The sequence below is a fragment of the Tamandua tetradactyla genome, chromosome 23 (assembly GCF_023851605.1).
Source record: "Tamandua tetradactyla isolate mTamTet1 chromosome 23, mTamTet1.pri, whole genome shotgun sequence".
NCBI lineage: Eukaryota > Metazoa > Chordata > Mammalia > Pilosa > Myrmecophagidae > Tamandua > Tamandua tetradactyla.
In genome coordinates, this window is record NC_135349.1 from 9,942,984 (window position 1) to 9,964,759 (window position 21,776).

The 21,776-nt window shown below is 48.8% G+C and overlaps 1 protein-coding gene across 8 annotated transcripts in view; it reads left to right on the forward strand.

Moving 5' to 3' along the window:
* Positions 1-21,776, forward strand: part of CUX1 (cut like homeobox 1) — a 361,508-nt gene that overhangs the window by 271,366 nt on the left and 68,366 nt on the right. For 5 of the 8 annotated variants that reach the window (XM_077140853.1, XM_077140857.1, XM_077140852.1 and 2 more), the window contains 4 exons: positions 1,819-2,007; positions 16,265-16,323; positions 19,787-19,835; positions 20,744-20,840. In XM_077140853.1, the coding sequence (XP_076996968.1) occupies positions 1,819-2,007; positions 16,265-16,323; positions 19,787-19,835; positions 20,744-20,840 (394 nt within the window). The remainder of the gene's footprint in view (positions 1-1,818; positions 2,008-16,264; positions 16,324-19,786; positions 19,836-20,743; positions 20,841-21,776) is intronic. The other 3 variants (XM_077140854.1, XM_077140859.1, XM_077140858.1) reach the window with 1 other exon arrangement.

Below are 21,776 nucleotides of genomic sequence, written 5' to 3' on the forward strand. Positions count from 1 at the left end.
GGGCTCACCTCCGCAGGCTTCTCTCCACGTTCCCCCTGGGACCCGCTGAGCCCCTTCTGCTCCCTGGAAGACTCGCCTGCTGCTCCCCACGCTCGCCGCCACTGGTATTGGCCGGCCTCGTCCGGTGAGGTGCCTCCCAAGCCCTCTGTGGTGAAGGACAGTTTTGTTTTGTTTTGCTTTTTTATTTTCCTTCTGTTGCAGACTGATAGTTTTATAAAAGACAATAAAGACGTCACAGCCATGTGGAGTTGCTATAAAAGTTTCTAAACATCAACCCTCCATTTCTGTTCTTGACTCACTGGGGACGGGCCCCAGTGTATGAGTTAGCAGCTGTCTGTGGGCACACTCCAGCGGGACAGGGCGCCCCAGGGCTAGGGGCAGTTCTGGCAGAGGCCAGGAGAAAGGAAGGACTTGTGTCACGACAGTGCACCCATCACACAGACCCGGGGACTCACTCTCCACATGAAGCTTTGGCACCCTAGGTAGAGAAGGCCTTGGTTTCCTGGGAGGGAGTTGTGGAAAATTGTTTCCCTGGGTGGCCTTCTCTCCCATCAGGTGAAAACCCTATGTGAGCACACCCACGCATGGGGTGGCCTGGCCACCCTCACCCACCAGGGCTGCAGCTGCCACCCTTTCCGGCCCCCCATAGGCAGGGGCAAGGAGAAAAGCTCTGGGCACTGCAGCGTGTGCTCCGCGGGCACTGCCGCACTGGCCTCTCTGACCGCCGCCACCTGGCAGGGAAGCTCCCAGAACCATTCCGGAGCCAGGATGATGATGGTGATGGTGACTGTTCTGTCTGCTGCATGGCCGGGGTCACATTTCCTTCTCTTTCCATGTGACTCTTCCTTTACTACGGCACTATTTGTTGAATATTTTTTTGGCGGGGCGGGGTGCACTGCACAGACCAGGAATCGAACCCAGGGCTCCCACATCCATGATTATTTTTAAAACTTGAAAAAAAGAATGGTTTTAGTCCTCTAGAAGCAGAATTATGGATGATTTTTTACTTTTTACGCCTTTTCTCTGTTTTGCATATTTTTTGTAATAAGCCTTTTTTTACAGATTTAAGTTTTTAATTCTCATAAGAATTTCTAAGTAAGGGAACCCCACCTGTACATCTTCCACATCTTTTAACTCTTTGTTGAAAGCTCTGACTCTGAGAATCAATGTACCAAACAGTATCTCAGCTTCAATATAATTTATTTTAAAATGAAACAGAAGGACATTGAGTCATCTTGTGATAGAAAAGTCCAAACATTTTGGAATATTCTAGGTGCTCTCCCTCCTTAGAGCCTTCCCATTCGCTATTCCCCTGGGATACTCTCCCCCCCCTCCTTTCACATCTCTGCCCAAATGTCACCTTTTTGATGTCACTTCTGCCCATCCTAATTAAAAATGCCAACTCAACTCCTGAACACACACACCCCAAATCCCTTCCCTGCTGTTTTTTTTTTTTTTTCTGTAATACTTATCACCATCCAACACTTTATTTTACTAGTAAATGTCTTTATTGCGTCTTTCCCACCTCATCCCCACTAGAAGGTAAGCTCTGTGAAGGCAGGAACTTTTGCCTGTTTTGTTCACTGCTTTATGCCTGCTCCAGGGTGGTGCACAATCCTTGAATAAGTGGATCCAGATTGCAGCTGCTAATAGATAGGAAGGTGGCGTGGGGAGGCACACAGCAGGAAGCAATGTCTTACCACAAGATCACCATCCATATCCTAAATCTAAATGTTTTTAACCTAGGTCGCCAGCACAGATAACCCAAGCAGCTGCCTGATGCTGCTGCAGTTGTGTCATTTCCTTTCTCCTCCGCAGGAGCAGGCCATAGAGGTGCTGACCCGCTCCAGTCTAGAAGTTGAATTGGCCGCCAAAGAGCGGGAGATCGCCCAACTCGTGGAGGATGTGCAGAGACTCCAGGCCAGCCTCACAAGACTACGCGAGAACTCGGCCAGCCAGATCTCCCAGCTCGAGCAGCAGCTGAGTGCCAAGAACAGCACACTCAAAGTACGGGGGCCGCAGAATCCTGTGGAGCTGAGACCGCCCTGGGAGGGCTGGGTGCATGCTCAGACACACACACGCACACACACATGCCCTTTGCCCCACCATGCGTGGGCCTAGAGGATATTGAGTCAGGGTCAGCTGGCCCAGGGCAGTCTGGTGCAGTGTTTCTTACTCCCACCACCTCCACCACCAAGATCTCGGCATGTTAGTGGGTTACTCTGGAGTGTGCCCCGGTGTCTGGGCTTGTGCCAGGTACTATGACAATGGCAAGAAGCTACCATATGTGCCCTACCTTAGCCAATACGTAAGGCATAACTGATTTTTATTGTCTGCAAAGATAATGGTCGTATAGTCAGGATCCTCCAGCGAAACAGAACCAGGAGGAGCTATATATATTATGTAAATATTATGAACTTTATTATAGGAACTGGTGGCTCATGCAACTGTGGGGATGGGCAAGAACTCTGATGAAGGGTTCCATGAATTCCCCTGTAGAAACCAGCTAGCTGAAATAGAGGTGGAAGTTCTCCTTTCTAACTACTGAAATCATCACTTCTCCTTTTAAGGTCTTCAACTAATTGGATGAGACTTTTCTCATTGTTGAAGCCAGTCTCTTTAGCTGATTGTAGATGCAATCAGCCATAGATGCAGTCAACTTCCTAATGATTTAAATCCACGAAATAGCCTCACGGTAACAACAATTAGACACTATAACCTGGCCAAGCTGAATGCAGGTTATGAGAAAGAGTAGACTGCTCTTTCTCAACTTTATACCCACACACATCTCCTTAAACCATACTTAATCTCTAAATAAAAATAGTACACATTTTTACCTAACAATACTCAACTGTCCTGCATACAACCAGAAACGCACTAACTCCCTAAAAGAGGTTGCAAGTTCTTGGTTAATGCTCTTAAACATGATGTCCTATTACTTAAATACTGTGATATAAAGTTAATATAACTTATGTCATATGACAAGGGGATAAGATAGGGAAGAAAAAGATAATTTGCTTTGCATATATACAAAACAAGGAAGAAATACTCATGACCATTACAAGCCTCATTTCTGTAAGTGGTCACATGGTCTTAGTTCATGTTTATCACTACCTTCTTCCACGACCCTTTCCATGTTCCCTTTGCCCTCAGCAAGCTCCTCAGCTGGGCAAGGTTCTTTGCCTGGTGGGATGACCCAAAACTTCATTCCGGAAGAGTCTGGGCCATTAATTGTCCTGCCTGTATTAGTTTGTGGCAGCTTTCCATTGACTTTAATGGTACTAAGAGATGCCCTATGGGATCCCCTATACTCCAGGCAAAATCTTCTTTATCTCTATTGTGCAGAAATAAGCAGTAGTCTTATTTCTTCCCTGATAATCAGGATCAGTCACTCCAGCCAGTACAGTAACTCCTTTCTTTGCCTATGGGTTTAGAGACTCAAAGAGCCCAAAGTAACTAGTTGGCACTCTTAACATCCAGTTCAGTAGAATCATTGTTGTGTCTCCTAGTGGAAGCACCCCTCCTTTTAAAACTAAGAGTATTCGACCAGCAGAGCTTAAGGTTGTGGGGACAGGAAGCAAAAATTTTTCTAGTGGATCATTAAGAATAATAGTGAGTGGTGACACTCCCATTTCCACTCCTTGATTCCTGGACCCGTGAATCCTGGCTATGGGAGAAACAGCACCATAGAGTAGATATTAATTTACAACAAGTACAGCTTCCTGGAGAGCATTGTCCACGCCCTGCAAGGTACTGCCAGCCAACCAACCAGTTGCTAATTGAGTATTCAAAAGGCCATTCCACTGTTATCAATCCAGCTGTTTCAGGATGATGGGGAACATGGGAAGACCAGTGAATTCCATGAGCATGTGCCCATTCCCAATCTTCATTACCTGTGAAGTGGGTTCCTTGATGAGAAGCAGTGCTGTGTTGAATACCGTGATGGTGGATAAGGCATTCTATAAGAACACCAATGGTAGTTTTGGCAGAAGTATTATGTGCAGGGAAAGCAAACTCAGATCCAAAACATGCATCTATTCCAGTTAGGACAAAATTCTGCCCCTTCCGTGATGGAAGTGATACAGTATCACCAACGTACCACCGAGTAGCAGGCTGATCACCTCGGGAATGGTGCCATATTGGGTAGGGACTAAGTGTAGATCTCTGCTGCTGGCAGATTGGGCACTCAGCAGTGGCTATAGCCAGGTCAGCCTTGGTGAGTGGAAGTCCATATTGCTGAGTCCAGGCATTAATCCCATCCCCCCCACAGTGGCCACTTTGTTCATAAGCCCATTGGGCAATGTCAGAAGTGCTGGGGAAAGAGGATAACTGGTATCCACAGAAAGGATCATCTTATCCATTTGATTATTAAAACCCTCCTCTGCTGAATTAAGTCTCTGTGAACATTCTCATAGGACACAATTATTTTCATGTTTTTTGCCCATTCAGAAACGTCTATCCACATACCTCTCCCCCAGACCTCTTTGTCACCAATTTCCCAATCATGTTCCTTCTAAGTCCCTGACCACCCAGCCAAATTATTGGCCACGGCTCATAAATCACTATGTAAACACACCTCTGGCCATTTCTCCTTCCAAGCAAAATGAACAACCAGGCGCACTGCTCAAAGTTTTGCCCACTGGGAGGATTTCCCTTCACCACTGTCCTTCAGGAATGTACCAGAAAGGGCCTGCAGTGCTACAGCTGTCCACTTTGGGTATTTCCTGTGTATCATCCAGAACCATTGGTAAACCAGACCCGGGTTTTTTCTTCCTTAGTCAGCTGATCATAGGGAATTCCCCAAGAGCCTTAGCTGTAGGCTGGGACACAAAAGGTAACATGGCAGGAGTGGGAGCTGTTGCTAGTTGGGTCACTTCCTCATGTAACTTACTGGGGCCTTCAGAGTCCATTCGAGCCTGATCTCATATCTATCTGCTTCTGTTTGATGATGGAGTGCTGCTGTGCATACCCAACTTTATGTCTTGGCGGGTCAGACAACACCCAGCTTCATGACTCAAGGCTCATGGTAACTTGTTGGCCCATAGTTAAGCATTCGTTCTCTACCAAGGCCTAGTGGCAGGCCTCTAAAATCCTAAAGGTCTGTGCTGTGACTCTTCTAAAGGGGCCTACCAAAGGCTCCAGACAGCATCTCTAATTGCCACTGACACTTCCAGCCCCTATGGATCTGCTGGGTCATATGGTCCAAGTGGCAGAGAGGCTTGCATGGCAACCTGGACTGTGGCACAGCCTCCTCTCATTCCTGTTACCCTCAAAACTAGCAGCTTTTCAGGTCACTCGGTAAGCAGGCTAGAGTAGTACACCCATATGAGGAATATATTGCCTCCAAAATCCAAAGAGGCCAGTTAGGCATTGTGCCTCTTTTTTGATTGTAGAAGGGGCCTGATGCAACAGCTTATCCTTCACCCTAGAAGGGCTGTCTCAACAAGCCCCACAGCACTGGATGCCTGGATATTTCACTAAAATGGAAGAACCCTGAATTTTTGTTGAATTTGTCTCTCACCCTCTGACACACAAATGTTTTGCTGATAAATCTTAAGTAATTACTGTTTCTTGCTCACTAGGCCCAGACAACATATCATCAATATAAAGGACCAGTGTGATGACTTGTGGGAGGGAGAGATAATCAAGGTCCCTGCAAACTAGATAATGGCATATGGCTGGAGAGTTGATAAACCCCTGAGGTAGGATAGTGAAGGTACATTGCTGGCCTTGCCAGCTGAAGGCAAACTGTTTCTTGTGATCTTTGCTGGCAGGCATCGAGAAAAAAGCATTTGCCAGATCATTAGCTTACATATCAGGTACCAGGGGATGTGTAGATTTGCTCACATAGTGATACCACATCTGGAACAGCAAATGGAATTGGAGTCACCTCCTGGTTAAGATTTCTACTCTCATCCAGGATCCATCCATTTTCTGCAGAGGCCAACCAGGAGAGTTGAATGAGAATGTGGTGGGAATCACCACCCCTCTATCCTTCAAGTACTTGATGATGGTGCATTCTCTCCAGGAATGCAGTATTGCTTTTGACTTACTATTCTGCTAGGTAGGGGCAGTTCTAGAAGCTTCTACTCTATCTCTCCTACACAATATATGTCACTCCACAAGTCAGGGAACCAATGTGGGGATCCTGCCAGTTGCTGAATATATCTACTCCAATTATGCATCCCAGAACTGAGTATGTCTGTTCTAATTATACAACCACAGAATGAGTCTAGGGACTCACTGGACCCACTGTGAGATGTTCTTGGGCTAAAATTCATTTGATGCATAAGCTCCGATTCTCACTTACTCTGACTAGTGAGTCGCAGTGATGTTTTGAGTCTCCTAGAACTAATGTTACTTCTGAACCATTGTCTGATAATCCCCAAAATGTCTGACCATTTCCTTTTCTCCAGTGCAATTTCCCTGGTAAAAGGCTGTAGGTCCCTTTGGGGAAGGCTGGAAGGCAGATTAACAGTATATATATGTTTTTGGCAGCGTGAACCCTGTACTTAAGGGTTTCTGGGTCTGTAAACTTCCTCAAGTCTGGGAATTGATTGATAGGCCAAGACTCTGTTTTTGTGTTTCAAATTAGACTTCTGTCAAAAAAAAAAAAATAAGAATTTAGTAGACTGCCCATCTATTCCCCTTCTGTTTGCCCCATGATCAACCAACCCACACCATAGGTCTCTACGAATCAGGCTATTCTGATTGCTTCTTTGATTCTGCTGTCCATTATGGTAGCCATGCCCACTCTTTCTTTGGCAGTTAAGTGCTGCCTCTTGACTTCTGCCAGCCAGGGATCCAATCAGCTCCACTGCATTTAAGGATCCAAGTTCAGTAGCAGCTAATCCCACAGGAATATCTGACCTTCAGAGAAGACCAACCAGGGATGATGGAGTCAGTCTCACAAATTTACTCATAGTCCTCCTGAAGATTGTGTCCTCCTGACGTTCCTGGGGGCAAGTGAGTCTTATATGATAAGTCCATTCTAATGTTCCAGTCTTTCTAAGCCTTTGGATCCCCTCCTCTGTATTATACCAGGACAATTCTGGCATTTCAGCTTCAGGCAATGTAGGCCACCTTTTGGTACATGCTTCAGTCAACCACCCGAACAAACTCTTGGAGCCCTTTCTAACCCTTTGAGCTACAACAGTGAATCCAGAATCTCTGTTTAGTGGGCCCATACCAATAAATGCAGCCTGATCCAACTGCAAATTCTTCCCACCATTCTCACACCCTTAATACCCATTCCTACATGTATTCCCCTGATTTCTATCTGTACAAATTAGAAAATAATGCAGTTCTTTTGGAGTGTAACACATTTCTTCATGGGTCATGCTTTATACTTCACCTTTTGGGGCCTGTTGGAACTTCAGTCTGGTTATAGATCTGGAAGAAAAGAGGGCTTGGATTACAAGCCAACTCCCTCAGGTTTTCTAGTGCAACTTCATCTGACATAGCAAGATCAATCTCTTCAGGCAGAGGTGTGAGCGCTATTTCCTCCAGGGATGTGATTATAAGTTTATCAGGCACAGCAAAGTTAATCTCTTCAGGTGGAGTTTAGACAGCTGGTTCTCAGGAAAGGCTAGAGGTCAGTGGCTTTTTCCTCAGGACAGACCATTACAGGTTTATCTGGCAAAGAAAACTCAGCAGAATCTACAGGTTTAATGTCCCCACCATCATCATCAACCTGTATGTCACCCCCATTCCAGTTTTCAGGATACCATTCCTTTCCAATCAATGCCCTTAATTTAACAGCAGATTCCAAACAGCAAACTGCAAAGTTTGGAATTCCAAACAGCAAACTGCAAGGTTTGGAATCCAACTTATGTTGTAATTCAGCCACCACACAGTGAGTATCTGGGTCTGATGTTCAGAAGGCTCAAGTCTGTGGCTTCACAAACGAAAAGCTTCTTTCAGGACTCACATAGAAACTTTCATGTCTCCATGTGGCACTTAAGCTGGAAATTTGAAGCCTTGAGCCCCTTTCTTTAACAACTGTATCAGTATATTTAGGCACAACCAGCCAATATCATTATACTTTTTAATGTCAAATACACTCTCACATAGAGCCTTCTCTCTTTAAGCCTTCGAGTAGCACTATCAATAGTAGTATTTTGCATATCTCCATTGCCAATTCATGCCTTGGGCTCTTGGTGCCAACTTAATCATTGTAAATTGAGTCCACTAGTGCCTTTGAATCTAATCAGATTAGAAAATCAATTCCAAAAACCCTAGAACCAACTCAGAAATCCCATCCTTAAGATTCTGTTTCTTAGAAACTACTCCTGGTACCAAATCTGTATTAGTCAGGCCCCAGGGAAACAGAATCAACAGGGCTATGAGATTTGTTACACGAACTGGCTCTCATGACTGTGGGGACAGGCAGGTCCAAAATCTGGGACAGGTCACCCGCTGAGAACTCCAGTGAAGGTTCTCCATGAATTCCCCAGGAGAAGCTGGCTGGCTGAAGTAGAGATGAGAGTTCTTCCTTCCAACTGCTGAAATAGTCACTTCTCCTTTTAAGTCCTCAGCTGATTGGATGAGACTTCTCTCATTGTTGAAGGCCCTCAACTTACTGATGTCTTAAATAAAAATTTCCTCACAGTGACAACTAGGCTAGTGCTCACTTGGCCGAGCAACTGGACACCATAACCAGGCTAGGCTGACACATGGACTTAACCATCACAGTGGTTAAAGTTTATTCTGCTTCAAAAAGCATAAGTGACTACTTGGGGTTTTTTTTCTCAGTCTAAGCTTCAGCCATCAACAGAGTCTCCCCCCCAAATGAGAACAGCATGAACAAGACACAAGGTTCCCCCTCGGGCTCATCCCTCTGAAGCATGGCTTTATCTGCTCCATCCAGGCTTGTTCTGGGATCTTCTGTCCCGAAAAGATCCTGACGGGCCCCCACAGGGCCACCTTGAACTTGTGTGAGGCAGCACGGGCCAAGTCCAGGGCCTCGAGCAGGAAGACCGCTGGGGGCTTGTCCTGCACCATTCCTCTCAGGCACCAGAAGTGCTCCCAGCACATGGTGTAAATCCCCATCTAGTGCTGTCCACTGGACTGCTTTATCCTCGTGCTCATGTGGGGTTTGGGGTGTCTGTCAAAGGCAGAAGCCGTCTATACAGATACGCCTTTCAGCCAGCACCCACTACTTGCCTGGATTTGTGAGGATGCCCCCAGCAGGAGGGGAACTCCAGAGACTGGCCCTTCCTGTGCCCATAACTAAAGGAAAGCCACAAGGTTCGGCTCGCTCAGATCCGAGCTGAGACCTGTAGGCCATGCTGCTGAACTGCGCTGAGCATTTCTGGGTCCTGGGCACTTGAGCGTTGTGGTCTATGCAGCACCCCATTGCTCCAAAGGTTGGTCCTGCTTCCGCCCGGGGGTGTCCATAGTGGAGATAGTTCTGGAATCCTAGAATCATAGCATATCAGAGCCAGAAGGAACTCCTGTAAAGGTATCTCATTTCACAGATGAAGAGACCAGATCACAAAGGGTACAGGTGCCAAGCTCCCAGGCTAGAGGTTTTACCCCTCTGCCATCCCTCTTCAGCCCGGGATTCAGGCTCACCTGGATTTATTCCTGCACCCACTCTAAATCTATTGTTGAGTGTGTGAATGAATGAGTGGCCAACTATAAAATATGCTCATGTATCAAATACAGTGGATCAAGTTTAGTTGTAAACATTTCAACAGAACTTTTTCTTATATGAAATAATTCTAGAATGTAGTTAAACCCAATTTGATTTTTTTTTAATTGAAATTTATTTCTTGTCAGTTTACCATCTTTCTAGCTCAGAACTGCATTGCCAAGGTTTCCAGCAAGTCTGTCCTCTTGGCAGCTGTGGTCTCTGCTCGCTGATGCTGGTGGCACCCAGAGCCCTCCCTCAGTAGTCGCCTCCTGGCCTCTTTGGGTGGTTCTCATGCACTTTCTGAGAAGCACTTGGGTGCTGGGCTCTAGGTCCCCGAGGACGCCCTCCAGCCTCTTTGGGGGAGACAGCATCCTCTTGGTGTTCCTGCCTCTTGTCAGCCTGCCCAGTGGTACCCAGGGTTTCTGCCCCCCTCATTTTTTATTTCTACATGAAATCTAATTTGCTCATGGGATAACGGCATTATGATTAGATAATTTGCCTCTCATTCCTCCATTACAGTTAAAGGGCAGGACTCCAAGACATTTGGCACATGGCTGCATGAGAGGGAGGCCAAGGGCCTTACATTTTTTTTATTATAGAGCAATTTCTTCTAAATCAGTTAAGGTTTTAATGTTTGCCTTCACAAAAAATGAAACGCAGTTTCACAAATTAATGTTCTTTATCCATATCTTGGGGGAATTCTTTAATACTGTGCAGTTAATGAAACAATTCGGCAATACTTCTTCCAAAATTATTGCTCCCTTATCTTCATCTGATCTAATAATCAAAACATATCCTCTGGTAACAAGACTCTCTGATTTTAATTATCTTAACCCCTTGTCACCAGGAGTAAAGATTTCCCTGATATCAAACCCACACAGAAGGCATCAGCCTTCCCAAATGTGCACCCACCTCCCTCACCCCCAAGGAATAAGGTTAATTGAATGAGATACCTTCTCAGAGCTTCTTTTTTTCCCCTAATGTACAAAATTTATACTTTCAAATCCCAGCTAAGCAGTGATACAGTTATTAGGAGAATATTTTATGAATGAGACGTGTCAAACTGATGACCTGATGCTTTTGTGTCTGGGGTCTCTGGCCAGGCAGTGCCAGCCAAGGGGTGTTGAAGCAGCAAGGGGGCTTTTTACTTCTTCCTCCTTCTCTTCCTATCTGCCCTCCCCCTTCCTTTATTTCCTTCTTGGACCACGTCTTGAAGCTTTGGGAACTCTAGGACACATTGTGGGGTGCTTAAATTGGGGGTACTTTTGGGGGAAGGATGCTGCCACTTCCAGCTTGTCTCTCAGCCTTTTGGATTTGCGGGTGTTTTTTGCCATTACCTTTAGATAGTGGTTGGGGACAGATGCTAATATGTTCGATGACAGTCACTGATGGGGGGTGACTCCCAAGGCACATGGCTCTTAATAGGCAGAATCTTTAGTCTCAGGATGATTGGGGCTTTTTCACATGACAAAATACAAGAAGTGCCTTGGTGGTACACTATCTGCTGAGTATATTTAGGCACTAATTGGCTTGCTTGAAATGCCATCTTTTTGGAACTAATATTTCTTCCTTTCATATTACACAGTTTGTGTAGTTCCGAGAGGAATTTTGACAGTGGGGTGTTGACTGGCCTTTCTTGCCCGTGCTCTGCTTTTCCAAGCCAAGTTCACGACAGATGCCTCCCTGTCCCCGGGGAGCGGGGCAGCCTCGGACCTAGACACAGGCGTCGGAAACAGACTCAGAGGTGGGGGACGTTTCTTCCTGCCTAATCTGACAAGCGTTTAAGCGCAGTGCCACTTTTAAAGGACAACTCTGTATTGGTAATTATTGAAATAACCAGACTGCTAGTCCAGGGCTGCTATTTTTGTCAAGCGTCTATTCTGTGGTCTTCTGTTGAACCGCTTTAACATAAAGGCAGTACAATTATGTAGTCACCTGCATTATGCTCACCATAGCACAGAAAGGAATGCTACCAGCAGCTCAATTTAAAATGTGTATTGATAAGCAGGCAGGCTAAAAGGACGCCAGTCTCCCATGGAGAGGAATTAGGTTTTCTCAACATGCTTTAAAGATCAGCACCTCCCACCAGGTGGGTGGGCCCACGTTTTAGAACCACGGAAGGCACACTTTCCCAACCACGCCTGCTTGGAGCCACCATAGGAGTCTGCTGTCTCCCTCGGGTGTCTTGGGAGCAGAAGAAACAGCTAACAACCACTTCTAGAATCCTCCAGTGCCTTCTAGGCTCATGAGACGTGCCTTTAGGCACTGCCTCCTTGGTGACAGAAGCTCTCTCATCCAACGGTACGCATCTGATGCCACATCCCGGTCCGTTGACTCTGTACTGAGGCTGCCCTCGGTGGCATTTTAACCGGCGTTGTTGTACAGACGCCCCTGTTTACAGAGCTCTAACATCCATATCCTGCTGGATCCAAGCAAGGTGGGCATCTTGCAGGGAAGCCAGCAGAGTTGGGCAGGGCCAGGCCAGGGTTGTCCAGCCAGCAGCTGTGGAGCTGTGGCCGGCTCGGAGCACATCCCTCCACAGCCCCCTCCGTGAGCCCACAGCACAGACAGGGAGGTGAGGCTCTGCTCCTGGAACGGTGTAGGTGCCCCAGAGCACAGAGGGCCTGGGGGCCGAGGCTCTCCTAGGGTCGTCTCGGCTGGGCCTGGCAGGCACTGCAGGCTGTGACGGGAGGGGAGGAATGAGCGGGCCTCTGATGGTGAGGAGAATGGATGCCATCACGGATACCAGAAGCCAAGGGGCTCTGCTTGGCTGTAGGAGCGAGGCCGTGGGGAAGGACGTGCGGGGAGTCAAGCTCACAGAAACAGGGGCTCTTTGCCAGAGGGCCCTGACTTCTGTTTCAGGGTAAGGCGTGGAATTTAGCAGGCAGTACAGTAGGAGGTCGTAAATGGTACCTATTGCTGCAAATCAGTCAGTGTTACTGGAGATGCAGTAGAAAAGTTCATTCTTTATAGAACTCTTAAGATAGAGACAACACCTGGTGAATCACAATCACTCGGCAAACAAACCCGGCTATTTCACATGCGGACAGTCCTTAGCTGAAAGGACCTCCACCTGACCATGACATGCAATGTCCAGTGGCCCAGGTTCTGAACCGGGCCCTGCCCAGTCAGCAGCAGCTCTGTTCCATGGGGCCTCGGCTCCTCTTGTCTCCATGCGTAGGCCCACCTGGACCACAGCTTATGCAAGGTACAGGTGACCTGTGACCTGTTTGCCAGACAGGGGTTCCTACCGTCTCTGTCCAGAGCCACACTTCTTCAGCCCCACCCCCACCCCCCCCACCATGCTCTTTGCACTCCAATTTACAGTCTGTCTGTGCATTAGGATCCTGCCTTTAGGGGAAAAAAACAAATCCTCCAATGTAACTATCACCACCACTCCCTCGCTGACCTTGGGGTTCTCATCTTTTCTTCTTGTATTCTGGGTATCCCTGTAGGGAATGCTTAGCATTTGTCCAGCTATTTGAAAGCGTCCCAGAAAGACTCAGATTCATTTCCCCCACAGACACCAGCATATGTCTGGGAGTCTCCCCTCAGCGCAGCATCAGCAGAGCCCGCCTCTCCCCCAAAGGAGCCGTGAGGGCCAGGTGTTCTAATCTGAGAGCGGGTCCCGGGGAGTTCAGTAGGCAATGAAGGGCACTAGGGTACTCTGACTAATCCCAGATAGCAAAGATGCAGCGTCAGCCAGAGGGGCTGTGCCCAGACCCCTGCCCTTGACCAGGGAGCCCCACCCAGGCCAGGGGTCCAGGCGAGACCGAGGGGTCACCCACTCACCACAAAGGAAAAATTTGCCATCTGCAAGCCACAATGCTTTTCTTTCTTTCTGCCCCTCTGTGTGTGTGTGGTGGCAAAGAGATCCCGCTGCCCTGACCACTCACTGTGGCTCCTGGCTGCCCTGCCTGCCGGGCGACCTGGAAGACACTGCCTTCCAGCAGGTCTGACCCTTTGTCGGACCCTTTTAGTTAATAACCCCAGCGCATGGAGACCCTATTTCATCCTTGACTGAGATTGCTTTTTTTTTTAAATCAACTTAGTGCCTAATTTGCTTTATGCCAAAATACGTTGCATGTTGAATTAGATGTATTTATTGTTTAATCCTTAACTGGGGTTTATTAATTTTGTGTAGATAATTATTCAGCTAATTCAAGAAATACTTGCTAAGCGCCTACTGAGTTCCTGGAGCAGTGTATGTGTTCTGCATTGTAGAACCTCAGTGGTGTTTCTCTTTCTTTGGACAGATGGACACTGGGACAGATTGTTCTGCAGACAGGTTTTGGTAATCAAGTAAGGGAATGTGAGCAACATTAGAACCAAACAGAGAATGCAGTACCCTGCTTGATGGCTGTTTGCAAAATCTGGGTCTGTTGCCAGCCTCCATTGCCCCTTCCAGCCTTTGGAACCAGGCGTGTAGGTAATCAGAAAGGAGTCTCTGATCACAAAGCTGATTGCTGGGGACAGGTGGCCCTTCTTCTGTGCCAGGCATTGCCAGTGTCAAAGGCTGGTGCAGCCAGGAGGCGTAGAAGGTGGGGCATCGCCTCCTGCCCTCCCACCACGCGAGGGCAGTTTGGAGGGCTGGCACTCCCGGCAAGGTGACTTACGAGGAGATTTAAGTGAGGCGAGGCTAAAGGAGCTCTGCAGTTAGGACCGCCTTTGTTAGAAGGCCTGGCCAGGCTCCTGCCAGCTTGTCCTCCCAAAGAGGTTTATAGAAGTGCCTTGGGAACGTCTCAATTACTCCGTCCCCAGGTAGGTGGCAGAAATGTCAGTGGAAGCCATTTAGCTGTCAGTGAAAATGGTCATATCCAACTAAATTACACAGATTCTGGTCAGGGCCAATCACACGCCTTCCAAGAAAAAGTGCTGCCTTCCTGTCCTTTCAGGAGGCAGTAACTAGTTTTTGCCCAATCACAGATCCTGCATCAGGGATCTCCAGCACCAGCTTCTGCACCTAGTCCCTCCTTTTTGCAATCACCACCATCCCCATTTCACAGGAAGGAAGTTCATCGACTTGTGCAGAGGCTCCCAGTTTGGGACAGAATTGCCTTCCAATTCAGGCCATCAGCCTTTTCCTCTGCCAGCTTCTCGTGCTTTTCCATCCCACCTCCCTTCTACCTGTCTTCTTCCTCTTTTCTGAGCAGGACCGAGTTAATATCTCTTTCATATCCCAAATGAAAGGGATTTCCACCATCTAAGATGTGATTTGCATCCCAGTGACACTGTGGGTAATCTTTGGTTAGGGAGGGTGGCCCATTAGTACTTCCTGCTATTTGACTATAGGGGAAAGAATGAAGTAATCACTTCTTTATGAGCACCTTCCGAGAATCTTTTGTAGGAAAATGATTGCATACTACCCCCTGTTTGATTATGACTGTGAAAAACGTTGTAGTATATAAATTTGGCAAGAGATCTTAAAGAGGAACTAGGGCAGAACAATTTTATGCAGCAGAAAAGGCACACACAAGAACTTACCAGCAAAGCACTTAGGAGAAGACAGTAAGTGAATTTAGTTTAGAGACTACCTGAATTCTTCAAGCAGTGGGCAGGTTGGGATTCAGTTGAGCAGAGACCTTGTGACGCTTATGGGCATCTCCTCCCAAAGCTCTAGAATATTCTCCGTTTCCTTTAAACTGTTTTCCTAGTTGTGGCTGCTGAACTGGAAATCTGTGAATGGGAAGGTGCTGGCACTTTAGGAAATGACTTCTGTTCACCCCAGTCTTGGAAACCTGCTGAATCTTCCAACCTAGTCCTGAGTGTTCATGTTTTATGTTGAGCTGCTTTATTTCCTCCAAGGAGACCCATTTGGGGTATGTCAAAAAGCAGACCCATCCAAGGCCGCCTTCCTAGAAAGAAGCACCTTCTCTTGACCCATTCCAGGCCAGAGGCTCTTCAAGCAGGAGAGCCCTCCAGAGCTCCAGGCAGCAGCAGCCACCCCTCACTGTCACTGAGGGATGGAAGTGTGACATTGGCCACCCCTGTGCAGGGCTTCTGGGGCTGGAGTCTGCTGTGGACCCGCCAGCCAGGTTCCCTGGGAGGGAGCTGCAGACTGCCAGGCTCTGCCACATCCCCTCCCGGCCCACCCCCTAGCCCAGCGGGCACCCTTCACTCCTCACATCCCAGCACTTTGGTCCCGGGGCCTATCTGATGACAATACTCCTGAGCCAAGGGGCTCTTCTTTCTCCTGAGCTGGGGTCCCACTACACGTGTGACAGCCACCTGCAGGAGTTGGTCAGACCAACATGTTTGGTGAAAAGCCATATACCATTCTGTTAATCGCTTCATGTTATTTCCTACAAAATGACCTTTTCCTTGTTCTGATTTCTACTTCTGCAAAACTTTTTCCTTCTTCTTGCTTTAGGTTTTATGTTGTAATCCTGTGTTGATCTGTGTGTGTGTGTGTGTGTGTGTGTGCGTGTGTGCATGTGTATGCACACCATGCCAGAAGAGAGAAGAACGAAAGGTGACGGGAGTACATTGCTTACATTGTCAACTTTGATCTGTATGTGTTTGTTTTTCTCCTCAAGGACAGACTGAATGTCTTACAGGAAATATAGCCAGTGAATTCCATCGACCTGTTTTCGGACACTGCCACTAATAAAATTCCTCTCTTTTCAGCAACTGGAAGAAAAACTCAAAGGACAGGCTGACTATGAAGAGGTGAAGAAAGAATTAAAGTAAGTGTGGACATGCCTACTTGACCATCCACACCATGGCTTGTTAGGGACATATGCTAATGAACCCTGCCACTGTCCCCAGTGCTCAGCCCCAGTAGACGCACTTGGTATAAACTTGGGGTACAGTCACCTTGGGCTCTGCCGCTGAACAATGCCCCTGGGCTTCCCAGTGCTCAACAGAGCTGTGGGCATTTGCACTCAGGCTTGTCCCTGGAGTCTGTGGGCTTCTTATAAACCTTTGTGCCAGTATGCCTGGAATCAGGGGAGACGCTGCATTTTTAGAAATCACAAAATTCAAGCTTATTTTCCAGCTATAAATTGCTGAAACAGAAGCAGAGGAAGGAACACTTCCAATTTAAAGAATCCACATGGACTCACCTTCCGACACCTCCTGGACTCTGGGTGCTTCTTTTCCCAACCTCCCACTCTCCATCTGTGAGCAGGAGAGCTTGTCTCCCCTTAAGTGGTAATTCTCACACTCTCAGGTAGAGAAGTTGACCTCCCAGGCCCTGCCCTCCTGGCCTGGCCCTCTCTGCCCCACTGTCCCCCCAAGTCCATCGTCCCCTGACTTCCCTGACCTCCTTTGTCTCCTTGACTTGGAGCCCATAGTCAGCCCCCTCCACGGGGCACACACTTGCCCCTGGCCCTTCACTCTGCTGGCCAGAGCCGCATGTTAACTCTCCCTGCCTCCACTCTGCTGGCCCCACGGCTCCCTGCATTCTGCTCTCCACTGGTGCTTTGCAGGTTTCATGCCTCCCCAGTGGCTGTTCTCTGCCCTCGCCCATCCCCAGCTATACGCTGACCTATGACAGCAGACACCTCCTCCTTTATGGAGGAGGCAGGATCTGCCACAACTTTCCCCTCTGCCTCCACGTCAGTCCTCCTCTGCACATGCCCTCTGGCCTTGGCTTCCACCTGCCTGTCTCCGGATCAACCCTTCCACCTGGACCTTGGAGCCCTGCCTTCTTACTCCCACCTTCCATTCCGTCCGTAACTTTCTCTCCTGCCAACATTTTCAAATGCTAGTAAAATAAGCCTGCACCCACTCACCAGGCTGTTCTTTTTATTCTTGGTTCCATTCCCTCTAGTCTGCTAAACAAACCTTGCAGTGGGGCCTCTTGGCCTTTCTTGCAGCCCCATGCAGTGGCATTCCCTCAGTCTCGATCTTCTCCAGCACTCCAGAGTGGGCCCTAGACTGTTATAAGCCCCTGCCTCCGGCAGCCCTCTGCAGCCCTGTCCCTGCCCCATTTTCTTGGGCCCCAGATGGCCTCTGCCAGCACCTCCTAGGAACCGGCCCTGTGCGTCTCTCCAGTCCCAGCCTCTCTAAGCTCTGTGCTCTTTCCCCTGCCTGAGGCCTCCATTAGCGATGTGTGTGCTACCTGCTCGACCTTCTTTCTGCACTTGCCTTCCTTTCCCAGTCTTTCCTTCCTTTCCCTCTCCTTCCCATCTCCAAATTTTGAATCAGACAAACTGACCATGAAGACTCTCCCCCCAGCCCCTCCCTTCCCACTCGGGGTAGCCATGCAGACCTGACTGAGACCTGCAGGTCACCCCGGATATCCGCTTCTTTCTCTGTGCTCCCCTCTGTTCCCTGGAAGCCAAGGCTTCTGGACTGTGGCCTGCAGCCTTTCTCATCTGCTCCCACCCCAGTACTGCCTCCTGCCTCCTGTTGGCCTTTTCTGCCCCCTCCTGCAGGCTGTTGCCCCCACTGCCATACTCTCCCCTGAAAGCTTCTCCACTGAACAGCGTCCCAAATCCTACTGAATCGAATGCCCCCTCAGCACAGCACCCCATACTTTTCCCATCTCCATCCCCTCCCCACGTCCTCCCCACTGCTGCCCCACCAGGGCCATACTCTCTGCCTCCCCACCTCTGTGGGACGCCTTCCACCACGGTACTCGGGGGGTAATCCCACTCCCCCAAAGCCATCTCAAACACTACTCATGTAACCGAGACCCCCCCACTTCCAACCAGATGACGCTGTCCTGCCAAGGATGCTACCAGTTTCCTCTTTAAGCATACAATTTGGATTTTTGTCTTGTTTCCATAATGGATTATCAATTTCACGAGAACAGGAGTCAGGGCTATTTCTAATTCTCTACAGGGCCAGGCAGATCATAGGTCACTGCTAAATATGTTTTGAATAAATGAAGAGCCACTTATGCTTCTAGTATAAATTGACCAACTCAGCCTTTTAGGGCATGATCTTACTGAAGGAATCAAAAGAGGAATGAGAATAGAGTCACAAACAACTCAACACCCAGTAAGATGGCAGACAGAGGGTCCCTTCTCCTGCCTCTGATGGGGTCCAGTCTAGGGGTCTTTTATTGTTTTCAGTAGCGCATGATAAAACCACTCGGTTTATCCACGTTGGCTCCTTTTCAGTCCAGTTTTTGTTAGTTTGCATAATGGGGGCCACCCGACAGAAACAATCACATTTAAACCAAGACATTGGTCCTTAATTTAAACTGAGCAGTGGCCGTGACCGAGAAGGCTCTCCTGGCATCCTGGGCCCCTTTGCCCTGATAGTACTTTCACACACCAGGGTCTCTGGCTGCCACTCTCCTTGATCTACAAGAAGGGCAGAAGCCACAGTTGTGGCTACAGAAGGCTGGAACTGGACCATGGTGCACAGTGCTGCAGGCCTTCCCCACAAGCCTGCAGGCCAATTGTGCAGCCAGTTCTCACTCCTCCTTTTCCTTCCTTGGTATTTAAAAGGAACGGTCAAAGCTCCTTAGGGCCACGAAGACCCATTTCCCTTTTCTCCCTGAGAGACTTGCCAGAAGAGAGACATGTCCACAGTGAAAGGAAAGCTGCAAACATAATTCTGGTGACCTGAACGTACTCAGCTTTTGGACTTGTTGAAACTGGCCAGAGGGCCTAGAATTATTGTGGAACCGCCCATTCCATACTAACGCGGGCAGCGGTGAAATACCCCTTCTCTCTGTCTTGGCCCTCCCTGCCCCTGTGCCCAGGTGGGGGCTGCAGAGGCCTGCGTGCCTGCACTTTGGTAACCATTTAATCGGGACATGGCTCTTCGCCTGCTTCCCAGGCCCCTGGGTACCATGGGGCCCAGGACACAGTTTGCCCGGAAGCCAGAGAGGAATGAGGTCCCTCTTGCGTGCTCCTTTGTATCACTTTTCCACCCCCCTGCAGCCTTACAAATACATTCCCCTCACAACAGTGTCATGTCTATATCAAACTTTAAAATTATACTCTGAACAGACCTGGTGTGACTCCATATGGAATGATTTACATGCTGGGCAAGAAACTTTTGCTAGCCAACTGCTAGTTGAGTGGTGATTCTAGAGACATTATCAGATTATATTGCTGCCAGGGAAGTTGTTAAAGTTGTCAGTTGCTCAGTCCCCAGAGCGCAGGAAGTTGTGAGGTTAAGGTTTATTAGTGTGGCTGTTCTAAAAGGTGTATGTAGAAAATAACCACTGTGTCTTGTTCTTCGCAGTATCCTGAAGTCCATGGAGTTTGCACCATCTGAGGGCGCTGGGCCGCAGGTACATGGTCTCCTTTGCTCCCAGGGCCTGCTTCCCCTGCACACCGGCCTCCCCTGGCCCCTGGCGTGTACCCGAGTCTCACAGTTAACACGCCAGCTCTCATTTTGGAGAAATAAAGCACACGACTGATGAATAAATCCCAAGAACATTCAACCAAGTTAAAGCCAAAAGAGAAAAGTTAATGTTTTCTGAACTGATAGCTCAGTTCAAATGAAATGGCGATTTAACTTGGGCAGGTCCTAAGAACCTGGATGAAAACACGTTTCAGACTGTGTTAAAGATGAGCCTAAAGTGGATTGGCTTAGGAACTTTATCTACTCACTGCCTCTCTCCTGGAGAAGGAACAGGGTATCTGGTGGCCAGTTGAACAGTTAAAAGCTAAGGCATCGAGTGGAATCTTGTTTCCAATGCCCAGGAGACAGCTGATGGCTTTGTGGCCAGCAAGGGAGAGAAAGGATTACCTTTACAATTAGTTCCAGACAGAGGCTTGTGGGCTTGGCTGCCAGCTGAGGCATAGTTTTAGACTGCTCGAATTTGGGGACAGACCAGAGAATAATAGTCTAGAAGCTCTGTGAGTCTAGAGAAAGAAAAATGACTTCAACTGAAATTATTTCCTTTTAAAAGGAACCCTGAGCTTGAGCCCCCTCCCCTCCCACACACACACACATGTATTAAAAACCTTTGGGCAGGGGGACAGTGCAACGGTGGCTCAGTGGTAGAATTCTCACCTGCCATGCCAGAGACCCAGGTTCGTTTCCCAGTGCCTGCCCATGGGAAAAAAGAAAAAAATCTTTGTGGGGGATTGGCTTTCTGTAAGCCATGTCGGACTCAAGAGAGGGGGTGGAGAGGCCGTGAACCGGGGGTGCTGGGTCTGCCGGCCCCGGAGTGAGCCCCGCTCTGCCGTCTAGGACGCGTCCAAGCCCCTGGAGGTGCTGCTGCTGGAGAAGAGCCGCTCGCTGCAGTCCGAGAACGCCGCGCTGCGCATCTCCAACAGCGACCTGAGTGGTAGGTTGGCGGGGTCTCGCGTGCGGTGATTGGTTCGCTTCCCGGGGGTCGAGGAAGAGGAAGGTGAACCGTGAGTCTGGGCGGATGAATGGCGGGAGCGGCGGCGACCCAGAGGATGGAGCTCCGGTGCCCTCCTCGCCGCTCCTCCTCCCCTCCCCGCCCTGCTGGAAGACGCCAGCCCGCTGACGCTGGTCGGGTAGAGGACGCGCGGCGGGAGGTCCCCAGAGGGACCTGCGGAGGATGTTGGCTTTCCGATCTTTTCCTAGTTGTGTGGCAAGTAGGCCAGGGGCGGACGCGAGCTCGGCCTCTGTCTGTGTGGTGGTTCCGGGGGCCACTTAAATGAATAGCCCCTGCCCTGCCGGGCTCAGCGCAGCTTCTCTTCCTTCGTCAGGTTTTCCTTGGGGCCGCGTCCCCCATCCTTAGCCTTTCTTTGCTCATCCCAAAATGGTGGCGTCACTGACTGTGCTTCTGGTTTGGCAGCTGGTAAACCGTGTAAAGGTGTCTTGGGCTCCGATGATAATTCAATTCTTAAAATGTGCGTGCCTTCGATCGAGTGGACTTGTTACAGTGCATTCGCCTCAGAGCAAGTGGTGTGAGAGAATCCGTTGGTCCTAAAATGTCAGTGTTTGCTGCTCCTCAGGTGGGGCCCTGCTGGTCACGCTCGGGGGCCAAGGCCGGTACGAGGCCCGCGACCTGTCAACTCCCTCCTGCGCGTGCTCCCAGCTCCTGTCACTCTGAGAGCTCGGATCGATGTCAAGGGGATTCTCCAGGCTGCAACGTACAAGAAAGGCGCAAACATGAAATGCATGTGGCTTGTTTTGGGGGGCCTCGTTTGGCTGATTACAAATTCAATCGAAAAACAAACCAACACGCCTCATTGGCCCTTGTAAAATCTGCACTATTTTTTCCCTTTTGTGGGGCAAACTTTGCATTTTG